General features: G+C 51.1%; 1 protein-coding gene across 10 annotated transcripts in view; it reads left to right on the top strand.

Annotated features, from left to right (window-relative positions):
* The window catches only part of Iqsec1 (IQ motif and Sec7 domain 1), a 329466-nt gene that overhangs the window by 259795 nt on the left and 53643 nt on the right, over positions 1-16028 (top strand). Inside the window, exon 1 of one of the 10 annotated variants that reach the window (XM_013352979.2) lies at positions 15328-15497. The exons of 8 other annotated variants lie outside the window; for them this stretch is intronic. In XM_013352979.2, coding sequence (XP_013208433.1) covers positions 15433-15497 — 65 coding nt within the window. In that variant the 5' untranslated portion in view covers positions 15328-15432. Of the gene's footprint in view, positions 1-15327; positions 15498-16028 lie in introns of those variants that run through there. One more of the 10 variants, XM_005364877.3, reaches the window with a different exon arrangement.

The following is a 16028-nucleotide window of genomic DNA, read 5'->3' as shown; positions in this document are numbered from 1 at the left end:
AGTCTGCAAGGAGGGTCGTACCTGTTCCCGTTCCTGTCAGAAACAAGTCTGCAAGGAGGGTCGTACCTGTTCCCGTTCCTGTCAGACAGAAACAATAAGGAACGTGGGTTCTGCCCCATTAGGTGTGTTTTGTCTCTTACTCTGTCACCTCTCTGTGGCGAAAAGCCTTTTGAAGTCAACCCCATCTTAGTGTTTTCATTTCCTCCTGGATTTGTTGAGTAGGAATTTGGGAAATTCTGGTTCTAATCCTTCAGTTGTACCCCTCGGTCTGTCTGTCCCTCTCCCACTCCCTTTGTCCCCTCTGTTGGAGCCTTGGGAGGGACTTTATGGTTTCAGTTCCTCCTTAACTCTCCGTTCCCATCTTCTTGATGACCTCACACATCTGAGGAATTCATTCCTACCCACAATCCACCTTTCACACATGGAACAGATGCAGTGAGGTCCCCCTCGCAGATTCCTCCCAGGCAGGTCGGCACCTCTGGGTAAGGCATTCTCTGTACTCAATCTCCACTCTGTGTCCCTGCCCTCCCTGGGGTCCCAGAACCAGCTGCAGGCTCTAGGCCACAGGTCCCTGCAGGGAAAAATGGCCAGAAGCAACCAGAGGGCAGACACTGCCCCTCCCCGCCCCACCCCACCAGCTGCTGCTCCTGCCAAACAGGTCCTGGGGCCTTGGGTCACATGTCCAGCCAGCGCTGACTCTGGCACTGGTGGATTAAGCAGGGGCTCAGGGTTTGACCCGTTCTGGCTTCTGACTGGGCAGAGGGCTGGGAAACCTCCACTGCGTGGGCACAGAGGCTCCTCAGAGGCTACTGTGGCCACCTTTCAGCAAGAGGCTCCACCCAGCACTGAACCCAGGTAAGGAAAACTGATGCCCCGCCCAGATCTTGGTGCTATCTAGAAACTGAAATACCCATCCCAGGCTCTTTTTATTTAAGTGTTTGGGGAGCTGGGAGGTGACTCACAGACTCTGGCCCTCAGCACTTTCTCGCCTGGTCTTAGTGCCTGCTGGAGCTTGCACACAGCACAGGATATCTACCCACCAACCCCTCTTTCCAAATGTGTCCTTTTCCCTGGGAGAGAGTCAGAGTCTGGAGTCCCTCCTGGGCCAGCAGTCAGTTCCTGGCCTGATAGGACATAGCCCACTGGAGATAAACAGCCTTCATTTCATCTCCATAAGAGGAGAGGAAGAGCTGAGGACCAGTTATATCAACAACCCTTCTCTTACCTTACAAAGTGGGGAAGACCCACCCATTTCACAGATATGGAAACCAAGTCTCCAAGATACTCTTCTGCACCCAGCCCCTCCCAGCATTTCAGTGGCCCGCCCACAGGGTCCTGGATGTTACAGGCTCTGCTGCTGGTCCTCAGTGGGTTTCCTGGGTTGTATGACAAAGGGGGCAGTTCCTCTGGTGCAGAGAACCCAAGGTTTTGGGAAGGAAGTCAGGGAAAAGCCAGCACCTTGAATGCCATTCAGCCATGAACGCCCTCCCCACAATGTGCAGTTAGCCACAGCTGTTGTGATTGACTTGGTGTTTGTTGTACCATAGGGGTCACAGTGGTGCCTACGGTTAGCATTTGTTACTTACTCAGGGACTCTGAAATGCTGTGGTGAAGAATGTGCCGAGACCCCACACCCCTCGCATTCCGTAAATCTAGGCTCTGTCGTCACTGGCGTTGGATAACTGAGATCCACTTAGTCTTCTAGGGTTCTTAGGGCCCATCCATCCCTTTCCTTCTGGGACTTTCTGTGTTGTGTGCATGTCTGGTGACCCAGTGCTTGCTAGAAGTTCAGATCATGGTCAAGAACTCCACCCTGGAAGAGTGTACAGAAGAGAGTGTATGTGCCCCTCCCCCGAGCGAGTCCGAACAGCATTTTGGGGTGCCTGTCAGGTATATAGTGATCTGTCACCTTGGGTGTATTTTTTTAAAGGACCTCTGGCAGCTCGTTGTGAACTGGGCCCCTGGCAGCCACCTCCCTCCAGCAGGCATGCAGATTGTCAACTCTGGCACCAGATTGTCCTCATAAGCGGGGCTGGAGGGAGGCTGCAGCCTGGCACGGGGCAAACAGCAGGAATTGTGGGCAGGAAGAACGGCTCCTCTGTACCCAGTAAGGCCCCGGGCAGAGACTAGCCCCCTACCCCACCACCAGCTGATTCTGAGTTTAGAGTGGGGGTGGGGATGAGGCCTAGGAACCTGGCTCATGCCCAGCCTGGCTGCCAGCTGGCCACTGTGTGACCTTGAGCCAGCTCTGGCAACTGTCCTCCATGCTCCTGACTCAGTGGGGAGCCCAGGCTGGGTGGCAGCTGCAGGAATCAGTGGAGGCTGTGTCCTCTTGCGGAACCAAGCAAGCACATGCCACCTGAGGCACTAGGACTAAGATCTGTGATGTGGGAGTGGGGGTGATTTGCCTTCAACAGTTACAACTAAATACCTTATAGGTTTTTGTGGCACACCAAGAAGAGACTGAAGGCAAAGCTAAGCCTGGCCTTAGTGACATCTAGACCTGCAAGCTTCCTACCGCTGTCCATTTCCACCTCTCCCAGAGGGCTGGGGAATGGCTTTATCTCACCTCAGATCTAAGAAGGGAAGGTAGCAGGTGACTGCATGGGGCCATAGGTCATATATATTTGTTGGCCCTCACCTGTTTTCCCTGCTTCCTCCAAGAAAGCAATAGCCACTGTTGGCCTGGGGAGGGAGCAGGGACCAGAACTCTCAGCCATTCAGTGGGCCAGATCCTCAAACTCTTCCACTGTTGAAATGCTGTTTGTGCACCCACACAAGGACAGTTGGAGGCCTGCACTCCGCTCTGGGCCTGAGGTCTGCATTCACCAGAATAGGGCCTTTGAGTCTTCACCAAAGAACCCTGGGAAAGTGCCTTATGAACTCTGGTCAAAAAAAGATGTGCAGATCTCAGCAGCATCTCATTTTTGCCCTTCCTGGCTGTGCATCTGGTTCAGACACATCTGCATTGATGGAGATGCCAGCCATGAACATGCAAAAGCCCTCTTGCTTCTGAGCCTGTTCCAAGGATGTATTTATGAAGGTGTGACAATACAGACAGGGACACAAAAGCTTGCTAACAACCAGTAGCCCTAAATCTGTGCTGAGCCTAGGGGCAAGTACACAGGCAGCTGACTGTTATCCAGAGAAAGGGTTATGTTCCCCCAAAGGTCACCAGGAAAATGACCAGGGACCTATGAGAAGATAGCTAACATATATCTCCCCAAAGGAGCTGAGACATGAAGGTGGGCTTGGGATTCATTGGGCCCTAGGCTGCATGCATCTCTGGGCTCAGTCACAGTCTCCAGGCTGGGCCAGCCAGGCTGCAGTTTCGCAGCGAGACAGCAGGTGGCACCAGCCTCCAGCGGTGGTGGGTGGTCTGACCTAGCAGGCCTCTCCTGACTGGCTAGGCTTCTCTGCCCCTCACCCACACATGATACCCGGGCCCCAAATGCAGTTATTGGTACCCCATCTTTTATCCCCTCTGAGAATTGTTCTACCAGCTGTGCCCTGGCTGTCTTCTAAGCCAATATAAATTTGCCCAGACCTAACCTAGAGATAACCGATAGAATCCCTCTTTTGCAGGCAGCATAGCTCAGCATCTAGAGTCGAGTGACCGGGTTCAGATCCCAGCTTTGTAGACTTCGAGATGAAATTCTGGTTACAGGAGAAAGCAGGGTGCCCCAATGAGTGGGCAGGTATCAGGCAGGGAGTGCTAAATAGAGCCATGTCATTCTGTCTATGCACAGAAAGGACAGATGGCCATCCCTGCTGGAAAACTTGGTGACCATGGTCAGGGCCTCCCTCAATGCAGTATTAGGGTGCCTGGTTCAGCACCTCAGCCCTGCCTCTTGCAAGCTGAGCACATTTGGGTTGAATCTGAGGTTCCTAAAGCACCTCGCAGGGGCACATACCGTGCACGCCAGAGGCTCAGGTTGTGGTGTGATTGGGGTGAGTGAGATGAGTGGGGGATGCTCCACTGATTCTGCGTAGAGATCCAGAGCACACTCACCCCTTTCTAGACAGGGTCGGATCTAAGTGTCTGTGGGGCCTGGGAATAAGTAAGGCCACATGGGCTTGGTTAAAGCAAAGAAGAGTCTTGGCCAGCCATGTTTTCGAGTGTGATCCCAAGAGTTAATAAGTTCAGTTCACTTTTGGAATAGCTGCCGTCTGTCTGTTTCACTTCATTTTCTCTTGGTGGAATTTTCTAGAGGCCGAATGCTGTGCTGACTGATGGAATGGTACTGTTGTCTTTGTGTGCTGAAAGGGTGGCTCTCAATTTTTGATACGGCAAATATTGGTAGCTATAGCCCTCGTGAACAAGTTGCAGATCCTCAAAAAAGAGTGAAAAGAAAGACAGGCATCATGGTACAAGCCTATAATCCTAACACTTGGGAGTCTGAGGCAATAGGATTGTCGTGCATTCAAGGCTAGCCTGGGCAAAATCAGTGGTTAAAAAAAAAAAAGAGCTTAAGACTGAAAAGTTCAAGTGTCACTTGTCTGTATTGGAAAAAGATTATAAATACATGCTAGGGAAAGGACAGCTGATAATTGTTTCAACATGGGACAAACAGGAATGTGGGAATTACAGCCAGATAATGCTCAGCCACTCAGAGAGCCCAACCATGACTCAGTACCAGGTTCCTGAGACTAGGCAGGTGGCTAGACACTCAGGGGTAGTTCCAGATATGTGATGGAGTCCTCAGTCCAGCTGAGCTGAGCCAGGCCATTTTGGCTCAGAGCTACCCATGCCCCCAGTGCCAGCTGCTGGCCTGGAGTCTCAGGATCTCCTATGTAGGAGGCCCTGCAGGCAATATCAGAAGTCAGAGACCTGTATGTCCCCTTGGGAAAGGTGAGAGCAGGTCTGAAGTGTGACCTCCCAGGCTCAGGGTGCCAATGAGGCTGCCACCTGGTGGTCAGTGGTTGGAGGTTACTGTCTAGAGCTGGTTCCTGGTTCTGTGCCTGGCTTCTGAGTGTGTGCAAGAAGAGGGCGTGGAGGAGAACAGCTCCATATGAGAACCCTTTATTCAAGCCTTGTGTTCCCCACTAACATGGGAAACATGTAACTTACATGTTAACTTACATGGTTAAGTCTTCAAAATATACTAGAGGACACTGGGGGATGTCCCATCCCCCTGGTTCCTCCGCGTTGGGGACTACAGAAAAGCTTGTAGTTTCCAGCGACCTGGCTCTCTCCTCTAGACTTTGCCCATCATGGCTCAGATTCTCGTGTCGTATTCCACTTCCATGTTTATGTATGCTAGTATATATAAGCTTTACTGCCCTTATCTTTCTTTGGCCTGCTGTTCTCGCTTGGCCCGAGGACGTAGGCATTATTATCTTTTATATAGAAAGGGTTTGAGGTTCAGAGAGGTCCTTAATTTGCCCACATTGTACAGCTAGAAGACAGCAGAGCCAGGAATCAAAAGCAGGGCTGGCAGATGCCAGATAGCCCTCTTGGTGGCTGTAGTCCACGTAGCCTCGCTCCAGAGCAGCCCTTGGAGTAGCATGTGGCCTTGTTTGCTCCTTTACTTCGTTGACTCCCACCCTGCTTCTCTGTGGTTGAAATCCACCTGAAATAGATCTGCTGGGGCAAAACAGGGATGACAATGGGTCTCTGAGCCCCACCACACATAAAAGGAAGGCGCAGGGGGTGGGGGTGAGAGACATTGCTTGTTTTTCTTTCCCCTCATCTCCTGTTTCGGTCTTCCCATCATTTTCCAGAAGAGCTTTGTCCTGCACCAGAGCCTTTGCCCCAGCTTCCCAGGTACATAAACAAGCCTTATTTGCTGCTCTAGAGCCTGGATGTCCTGTCCAGTGCTGCCTAAACCAGCTAGATGACCCTGAGCAAGGGAATTAACCTCTGCCTCCATTGCCAGTTGAATGGGGATATGGTCAAGATTAGCTAAGGTCACATGTCATAAGCTCATAAGCATTTAGATACCTTAGCTTTGGTTTTATTGTTTTGTTTGTTGTTGTTGCTCTTGGAGAACACACACACACACACACACACACACACACACACACACACACACGTGTTTTGCCCTGGAGCCATAGCTGTAGTTCCTTTTGGCTTTGTTTATTATTCCTTTTGTCTGAATTTGAGATGCTGCAGAGATATCCTTGACCCATGGTTCAGAAGGTACCACATGCCCCCCAGGAAGAAGGCAGCTCCTTCCAAGGGGCCCCAGGCCTGTTGCCACTGCCAACAAACCTACTCCATTCCTCATGCCTCCTCCATGGTCACTCTTGCTTGTTCCCATATCAAGAGGTAAGCCTGTGGCCAGAAGACCCAGGCAGCCCCAGCCCTGCCATGGAGGTGCTTGTAGCTCTTAGGTGGCTGGGTCTTCTGCAGATGTTCTGGCTTGTCTGAGTCTCCTCCATTTGTCCAGTATTTAGAAAGTCATAGTTACTCTGAGTCTTCTGGGGGAGTACTCACCCTAGAAAATGTGCCAGGATGGCAGTACTGGCTCTGCTGGTTCAATTTTCATCCAAGGTGTGGAAGGCAGATGGTTACCCATGCAAGCCCAACCACACAGCAGGGCACCCTGGGAGCAACGGTATATAGTTGACTGGCCACTAAAGAGAAAATGCACTGGAAAGTAGCCTTTGTCCCAGTCCTGTGGGATGGTGGGTGGCAGGCTAGATAGCCAGGGTGGTTCTGTTGTGCAGCTCCTCTCAGTGTCTTCAAAGGGTGGAATCATATGGGATCAGGAAGACAATGCAGCCCAGCCTCTCCCCTGACTGTATGGTGTACTCAGTGTGAATTACCAGTAACCAGGGTAATAGTCTCTGAGGTTACGCAGCTGGTGGCTAGCAAGCTGAGCAAACACTGCTAGAAAGAATAAATTGCCTTCCCAGCACCCCAGGTGTCCAGCCCTGGCTATCTTTGCCATTGAACATAAATTACAGTTGATTATGAAAATTGCTAGAGACCAGAGGAACTGTGGGTTGTGTCACTTGGAAGATGCTGGCTGCAGGAGCTGAGGGGCTCCTTAGTATATTCGGGGGTGGGGGGCTCTCTCACTAGCCCAAGGCCCACCACAGACTACAAAGTTACTGAGATTTCTTTCTAGCCAGCAGCAGGCCTGTAGTTAAATTCCAGCTCTGTCACACTGGCTGAACGGCCTTGAGGCAATCAGTTTGGCTTTCTAGGGTCTCCATTTCTCCGTAAATTCAAGTGCGTGCTGGAAGTGTTTCAGGGACAACACAGCTCAAACCAGTACTGCTGTCTGGGGTAGTAGAGCGTCTGGGGCATTGAGTGCTGCTCCTGCTTGGCCTGCAGGGGGCAGCAGGGGGCTGGGGCAGAGCCCAATTCGTCTCTACAGTGGATATGGGCTGTGGAGGCCTCTCCCTTGCCTGGTCCCTGGCAACCTCCTCACTTGCCTTGGGCAGACCTGACTGAATCTTTGACTGGACTTGACTGTGGCGTTTCTTATAATGCATGGTATGGTGCTCAGATTTCCACTGCTTACAGAGCAGAGTGCTGACAGTGTGAGATTCAGGCCACAGGTGAGCTTCCAGGTGGGCCACAGACTCCATACCAGAGGGACACTCTGGAGGAGTCACTCTCCTTCCACTGCCCCCTCAACCCTTCTGGGTGTTTCGAGAACAAGGTATTTATCAGAGCCAACATCTTCAAGTGCCTGTCACCCAAAAGGTTCAGTTACTTTTCTTGTTTACATGCATAGTGACATTATTATATGTTCTGCAGCTATCAGAGCATGCACATGAGCATGAAGTGCCCACCTGTGCCACATTCTCCTTAACGGGGGTGGCCACTGTCCAGTGTGCATACCCAAGCACGCACACACACCTCTTTCTGTTTTCTTCCTGCCAAGCTGTACGTGGAACCCCCAGCCCTGTGCATGCTAAGCAGATGCTCCACCTCTGAGCATCACCCCAGCTCCATTTTTTCTATCTCAAACACAGCACTCCGCAGCTTCCTTTTTTTTTAGCAAGATTTCTTGAAGGCCAATCCCTTACAGGTGTGAAAAGCATCCTTCTGTTGGATTGCTTGAGCAGCCTCCTGTCAGCTGGGTTCTCCCCGACTTGCCTATCTCCAGGCTATAGAAGACGGAGCAGGCTTCTGCAGCAGTGTCTGGTTTTGTTGATTTTTTGGCATGTGAACATGCACTTCATGCTGCGGATTGCTTGAGGAGAGCTGTTAAACTGACTTTCAACAAAGACAATGCCGGTGGTAGCTGGGCAGCTGCATTATCACTGTGGGGAGCATTCACCTGGGGATGAGGTGCCCCCCTGCCGAGGCTGCCACTCAGCACACATGTGTGACTCACCTTACTGGCTTGAGGTGGCTCCATCACTTAAAGCTGTGTTTCTTCAGAGGAAACTCACCCTCTGGGTGCCAAGACCTCTGTGATCACATTGGAAAACAAGCCCCATGTTGTAGAATTGCTGTCAGGCTTATGTGAAGTCCAAGAACTGGATGACACCAAAAACTATGCATTATCTCAACCCTCTCACCCAGGCCATCCTAAGCCTCCTGGGGGCAGGCCTGTCTCAGCGTCCTGAGGTGCCTAGGCACTGCATGCCTTGGAGCAGGTGGAAATAATGCCGCGGCAGTCAGTGTCCATGATCAGTTTTCATGTTCATACCAAATATATCTCCACCCTTCCAGGATGCTACCTCTGTCATTCCCAGCCAGTGTGCTAGGGTCCCACTGGTCGAAGTCTTCCCACTGGGACAAAAGAAGGTGTTGTTTAAATCAATTACACAGAGAAGATTGCAGGGGGGAATGTTAACCCACTTAAGAGTGGCTGGTGTCTCAGGAGCCCTTAATGGCATCCATTTGCCAGGCAGGCACCCCAGCCCTTGTTATAAAGGAACACATCTATTCATTAAGCTGAAGCCGCCAGGCCCAGGCCTGGCACCACCCAGCCAGCTGCTCTTGGCCGTGAATTCAGTGCTTAGGAATAAACGGGCCTGCTCTGCCATGGCCCCTGAAGTGGGGAAATCAAGTAGGCTGGTCTGCAGGAGGACAAGCCCTTGCAGCCTTCAGATAGGTTGTGCTAGGTCCCCTCGATTTCTCTGCCTGCTTTAATAGGCAGGTGAACTCTTGTTTAGGTGAAACTGGAAGTAAAAAAATTCATGCCTACAGTGGCCATGGTGTCAGTTTATTTTGTCTTGTTTATAAACTTCAACCAGAATATTTCTTTTCATGTTGGGCCTCTTAGCACACTGCACACAGGACCAGCACTTTAAGTTTCCTCTGGCTTTTCTAGAATCTGTGGAGCCCAGAGGGGTGAAGGAATGGCTCAACAATATTTAATTGATCACCTACTATAGACCAGGGACAGGATGAGCCAACAGTTTCAGAACATCACTCTGGTGGAAGTGACCATCAGTAGGCAAGTGCTAAGCAGGGTGATTTTGGATCAGGGTGAGCTCATTCATTCATTCATTCATTCCATAACCCAGCTATGAAGTCTCAATGACACATTTAGCAAGCACAGAATTGGTACACCAGCCATGGGTTCAAATTCTTCATTCACTTTTGTTTTTAACTCTGCCAAGACCAGAACTCTTCTTTCCTCTGGGTCATTGTACATTTAGTCCAGGGCCTGCAACCAATTAATACCTGGGGTCTAGTTTCATGGTTAAGTTCATGATTGGGAGCCAGGTGTACCTAGCTTATCAACCAGGCACTAGCTGTGTGTCCTTAGGTAACTTTCTCCAGCTCTCGTGTCTCAGTTTATCTGTGAAATGAAAGCTTGCTGAGGATTCAGTCTGATGGCTTCTGTAAAGTGCGACTTAAGAGGTAACAGTTCTTTTTGAAGAAGAGGAGAGCCTGGGAGGAAGGGAGGGAAGAGACCGAACCTGTCCAAGACCCAAGATCACACACTAAACCATGGTGCTTTGGACCGTACCAGAACTGTTGGGTCCTCAAGCTATGAGCATCACTACTGTAGGAAGCAGCCAGGTTAGAAAGGGATGCTTATTCACTTAGCATGTTGGCTGCTTTTGAGTTCTTGCCCTCTGGAAAGTAAGGGTGGAAGAGGGGAGGAGCTTCAGGCACCAGGGTGCAACCTTGTACTGGCCCTGGCTATGTGCAATATGGTCACCACTACCCTCACAGGAACCTTTGGGTTGAAGATGCTATGGGCCTGAGCAATGTGGTGAGGCTGGGGTAGTTATGGTCATCCTATACTTTCTCTGAAGACCTGTTGTAGCACCCCCTGTTGTTGCACCCTTCTACCACTCTCCCACGAGGGACACGGAGCTAAAATGAGGGCTTTTGCTGAAGTGTGCCAGGCAATGTGGCTAGCGTGTGTGTGTGCATGCGTGTGTGTATGTGTCTGTAAAAAGGACAGCTGGTGGCTGACAGAGATAGCGAATCTTGGGCCCCTGGTCCAGCAGGAAGACTAGCCTTGAACCATATCGTTTGCCCTTGGACAAAGACTTCTGAAGCCTCAAGCCCACACCCCCAGGCTAGGAAGGTGGGGTCTGCTCACAGGTACATGAAGGATATGGGTCACACAGGGTCTCTACCATCACCTTCTTACACTAATGTGTGAAGGGTAGTAGTGGGCACTGGGGACCCGGAAATGCACAAGCGTCTAAGGAGATCCTGAAAGAAGGACCATCTTGGTCTCTGTTCATGCAGGAAAGCCCTTCTGGTGCCCAGGTTGTTTTCCTCAGATCCTAGTGCAGGGCCATCCTGTGTGTTCTTTTAAACTTTAAAGGCTGCAGATCAAGAGCCCCTGAGGTTCCCCTTACTCCCAAATTCATCCTGTTTACCTTTCTTAGGGAGTAAAGGGGAAGCCCTAGCTGTAGGGTTCTGTGAAAACTGATCCAAGTTTGAAATGGGAAGTTGGTCCCTCTTAGAAAGACCTTTGTTTACCTGTTTGTCCTGGGCACACATCACCTCACTCCCCAGAGGTCACACCTCAGACCTCCGGGTCTGTCTCTGTTCTGTTTCTCCCAGTTTGGGTGGTTTCTATCTGTTTGGTTTTGAAATAGGATCTCATGTCATGGCCCAGGCTGGTCTCAGATTCAAAGGTACAAGCAATCTTCCTTCCTCGACCTGGGACCATAGCCGCAGCCCACTCAGCCTGGCTCTGTAGACCTTCTTCACTGCAGCCAAGTCACACGACTAAGCTGTACTCCCTGACTGTGCTACCAAGGCAGTGTGATACTGGTGGAGAGTGTGGCCAAAAGCCTGTTTCAGTGACAGTGTCTGGCACATACCCACATGCTCCTAAGTTTCCCTGTTCACACAGGAGGGTTTGTTTGCAGCTTGGAATGAATGGCCACTGAGCTTCCCTGCTCAGCACAGAGCCTGGCTGGGATAGGAAGTTTCCAGCAGAGTGGTCAGTCATGTGTTAATGATTAGCAGGCAGGGGCCAGCAGCTTGATTCTGTGGAGAAGCTCCAGGTGATCTTCCTGGCCTACTGCAAGGTACATCCAGGTGAGAGAGAGCCTCAGAGCAGCTCTGTGTGCAGGGTTTCTGTGGACCAGCTCTGGTGGACTTGAAGACCTTTCTTGAGGTCGCTAAATCAAGTAGCATTGCTTTAGTCCTTTGCAGCACAACGTCTTTTACTGACTTCTTTGCTGTGCTAAGGTTTTTACAAAGTAATAAACATGGTTTAAATTTTCAGTATTTAAATTTTCAGTATTGGGCTGGAGAGATATGTCAGCATTAAGAGTCTGTACTATTTATTCTTGCAGAGGACCAGAGTTCAGAAGCACCCACGTCAGGTGATCCACAGCCTACATGTAATTCTAGCTGCAGGGGATCCAATGCCCTCTCCTGGTCTCTAAGGGCACCCGCACTTATGTGTACATATCCCCACACACACGTACATTCACACCTAAAAAAAAAAATTAATGTTTTTGAAAACTATCAGAAGTCAGACAGTGTAAGTCTCTCTGAAGCTCTTTCCCACCATTGTCCCAGTCAGACTTCAGGTGCAGGGGCCAAGGACTCTCTGGGGTCCCCAGTTCCCCTTTTCATGGCAGCCATTGGTACCTCTTCCTTGTGTCTCTTGTAAACAGTGGTCTGGGAGGGCTGTGGTATAGCTCAGCTGTGGAGTGCTTGCCTAGCCTGTCCCACATCCTGGGTTCATCCCCAGCATAGCAGAAAGCAAGCACAATCTCAGTGCTGTGTGCTTACAGTCCTATGGAAGCATGCTCACGCTCCTGTCTGATGAAACAGAGCCTATTCTATGGCCTTATATATCTTCCAATGCCTCCCCTCCACCCCCTGGCACTGTCGCCGCAGCCAGAGCATTTGCAGTGCCATGGCCACTGTCTGTTTAGTGTGAGTTTCCATTGATGGGTCAGGCAGTATTGCAGGATTTATTTCTAAGAATAAGAATTAGGCTCTCATGTGCACAGACTACCTGACCTAGTCTGTTGATTTCATTGCTGTCTCCCCCACAGTGTTTGCTGTCTACTCTAGCAGTTCCTGCCTAGGCACAAGGTCTGCTTGGATGAACAAATTTCACCAAGTGGCTAGGGCCAGTGTGAGTCTCCTGGTGGGGATTTGAGATTCTTCTGGGAAGGGCTGGACAGCTTTGCAGGCCACATGTCTCCCTTGCAACTGTTTAGTTAGCTAATGCAATAACTGAGTGAATGAGCACAACTCCCTTCTAATAAAACTTTATTAATTCAAAGACAGACAATGTGCTAGATCTAAATCTCAGCCAAACCTTTTGATATATGTATCTGCTAGGTACCCAGGGACCCAGGGTCCCCAGAGTAGGCATAGGGTGGCTGCAGGAAGAATAGGGCCAGCTCTTCCTCACATCTATGACATAGCTTACTCACTTAAGGAGGGAGGCTCAATAGAGAAACTGGAGTCAAAGTGGGGAGGTTCTGACTTGGACGAGGGGTTAGTCTGGGAGAAGAGACATGGAATTTGAACCCCAAAGTCTCAGTCATGAACCAGGCAGACTGGGGGTTCGGAGGACTGAGTAAAGCTTAGCTGTAAGAAGCTTACTATTGCTTACTGTTGGCAAGGCAGGCAGGAGGGAGGGATTGGGAGCAGTGCTGGAGAGATGGCCTATAGCCAGGCCACATGAGCCTCAGCCAGCCAGATGTAGGGAGGAGCTGGGCTTCACCCTGACAGCCTGGGCTGTCACATGTTTGGCCATGGAGAGCAGGGAGACTGTCAGAAGCCAAGAGGATGGTAATATGTTGGGATTATGGTATCTAAAACAGGCCAAAGCAATCAGCTCAGGACTAAAACCCAGACCCAAACTGGATCTAAACATTCTTGCGACTTCGTTGCTTCCCACATCTCTTAGAGAAGCTCCTATTTACCCCTCAAGGCCTAATCCAAAATGCCCCCATTATTGTGACCTTTCCAGGGTTAGTAATACCATATTAAGATATACTTGTTACTGTAGTGTTCCCTCATTGGGGACAGGGTACATGCTTCTTAATGCTGGGTAAATTTAATCAGGATATTGAATCAGCTAGGGTAGAGATGTCTGATAAGTTAACACTTTGAAGAAATTGGGACTCTGGGGACTACAAAATTTGCCAGGATGGGAGGAATAACAACTGATTCTGTCTGGGTAGTCATTTCTGCAGAAAAATCAGCATTCTCCATGTCTCCCAGCCAGGACTTTCCTTATTCCCATGCACAGTCATTTGCTATGAATTTGCCAGGCACTGGGGCAAGAGCGGGATGCACTGTGTTCAGGAAGATAAAATCAGGAGATAGAGGCATTTGATTTGCAGAGACTCACCCCACAACCACACCACTTGCTCACCGGGGAAAGCTGACTCCATCTAAATCCCAGCCTAGACTTTGTTGCCAAGACCAGCCTGGTCGGCTGTGTGCCCTGGACCTGGGAGGAGTGCCTGAGATTCCTGGTGGATCTGGATGGCTTGATTGGAGCCTGCTTCCCCTGAGTTCCTGAAGCTGGGCCCGGAGGGATCCCTCTCGATTCTATTCGTATCACCTATTTTTAGAGGGCAACTGGGACAGAGTTTGGAGTTTTCTTCTGGCATCCCCACAAGTAGCTATTGCCGTCCTGTCTCCTGCCACCTCCATACCTCACCCTAGCCAAGTGGATGCCAAATATGGCCACTGTGTCTGAGCATGGGAACTTCTGTAGCCTTCTAAAGTGGATGAGGAGTGTGGTACTGCTTCACACTTGTCTTTCAGGCATCTTTCAGGGTTCGCCTTGGTCATTGGTTAGATATGCTTGGCAGAAATGCTCATTTTCATCCTTTGCCTTTTGCTGAAAATTAGTCTTCCTACTGATGAGCAAGAATTCTTTCTGGGAGATGGAGTATTATCAGTATGCAGTTGTCAAAATGCAAGTATTTCTTCCCCCTCTAAGACCTTTTGATCTAGGTCTCACCAGGTTGGTCTTGAACTCAGGATCTCCTGACTCAGTCTCCTAGGTTCTGGGATTACACAGACTCGTGTCACCTTGTACAGCCTGTGTATTTTTAACACTGCCAATGGATGTGTACAAGATGTTCCCACATTCGCTTCTGCAACCTCTGCACTCCCCTCTGCCCCCTTGCTGGTGGGGTGTTCAGGGTGGGTGTTTGATTTGTGTCTATCTTCTTGCTCTCTCCTTGTATATGTGGCCATTCTACCAGTGTTGGTACCGGGCACCTTGCCTGCTTTGTGTGTAATAAATGAGTTAAGTATAGACAATGCCATCGATCAGCAAGCTGTGAGAGCTTGTAGATGGGGAAGGAGAGGGCAAGGGAGGGTCCTCAGCTTCAGTCTCCTTATCATTGAATGGGGCCTGAGATAACACTTCACAATGCTGCCCACTGGTCTGGGTACCAGTAAAGCCCCCTACGATTCTGTTCGTTATTGCTTCTAGCATGTCACTGGCGGCAAAGGGTGTGTGGGTATGTTTGGCGAGAAGCAAATTACTTTCCACCAGATCTGGGGCAGGCGCGTCGGAGCCCTGGAACGACTTGTTGCTCCTCTGTTTGGGGGTGCAAAGTTTTGTATGCTGAAGCCAGGATTGGCTCAGATTGAGGTTTTCGGCGCGCTCTTACCTGTTGCGCTTACACTTAGGGAAGACGAGGGCTTGCAGTCCCGCACCCGGTGCTGCAAGCCTGAGACTCTTCTGCTGCCCTGACAAGAGCAGAATCTGCGCTCCTCCCGGAACTCACGGCTCTGGCCCCGCCTCCCAAAGAGCCCCACCCCCGCCCGGTGGCCCCGCCCCCTCCCGACCACATTCCTCGGGCCGGACTTGCGCTACGCCAGGCAGGCGGCGGCAGGAGGGTCGCTCAGGGCCGGCATTTGGACTCCGGGACGTAGTGCTGCGTGAACCCACGGGCGCAGGCCGGAGGGACAGGAGAGGGCTAGTGGTGGGTGGACGGGTCGTCGGGGATCGGGTCCGAGGTCCGGCGGCCGCGGTGGGAGTCGCGGACGCGCGGCTCGGCCTGGGTCCCCGGGCGCCGGCCCGGGCCGCTCCTGCGGCGGCCGTCATGTGGTGCCTGCACTGCAACTCAGAGAGGACTCAGTCCCTGCTGGAGCTGGAACTTGACAGCGGGTAAGGCCAACCGAGCAAGAGCAGAGGCCGGCGGAGGGAGGTGGGCCCCGACCGGGGCGGGGTCGTCAGCGGTGGGGATCCTGTGTGCCAAAGGGGGGCTGCGGGGATGGGTGTGACTGTCAGGGCAGAGCGCCCGGCCTGCCTGCCAGGACCGGGTCTCTGTTAGAGAGGGTATGTAAGGAAAAAAGTGGGTTGTGGGCACAGGAGTTCTGTGGGGAAGAGTGGGAAACTAGATGTGTGTGTGTGTGTGTGTGTGTGTGTGTGTGTGTGTGTGTGTGTGTGTGTGTGTATCAAGGGCAAGACAACAAATGGCTTGTAGTCTGTATCAGGGAGGGTAACCAACTCTGCCTGTGTCTTGTATCCGATTTCAGTGCACATACTGCCAGGGGCTTCAAGTCTAATTGTTAGAGACCCTGGGTCTGTCTGCATTTATGTATACACTGTGTCAGGGAGACTCCAGCATGAATGTTTCTCTCTCTCTCTCTCTCTCTCTCTCTCTCTCTCTCTCTCTCTCTCTCTCTCTCTCTCTCT

This window comes from Microtus ochrogaster, unplaced genomic scaffold (assembly GCF_000317375.1).
Source record: "Microtus ochrogaster isolate Prairie Vole_2 unplaced genomic scaffold, MicOch1.0 UNK1, whole genome shotgun sequence".
Lineage (NCBI taxonomy): Eukaryota > Metazoa > Chordata > Mammalia > Rodentia > Cricetidae > Microtus > Microtus ochrogaster.
This window is presented reverse-complemented; position numbering and strand designations above follow the sequence as displayed.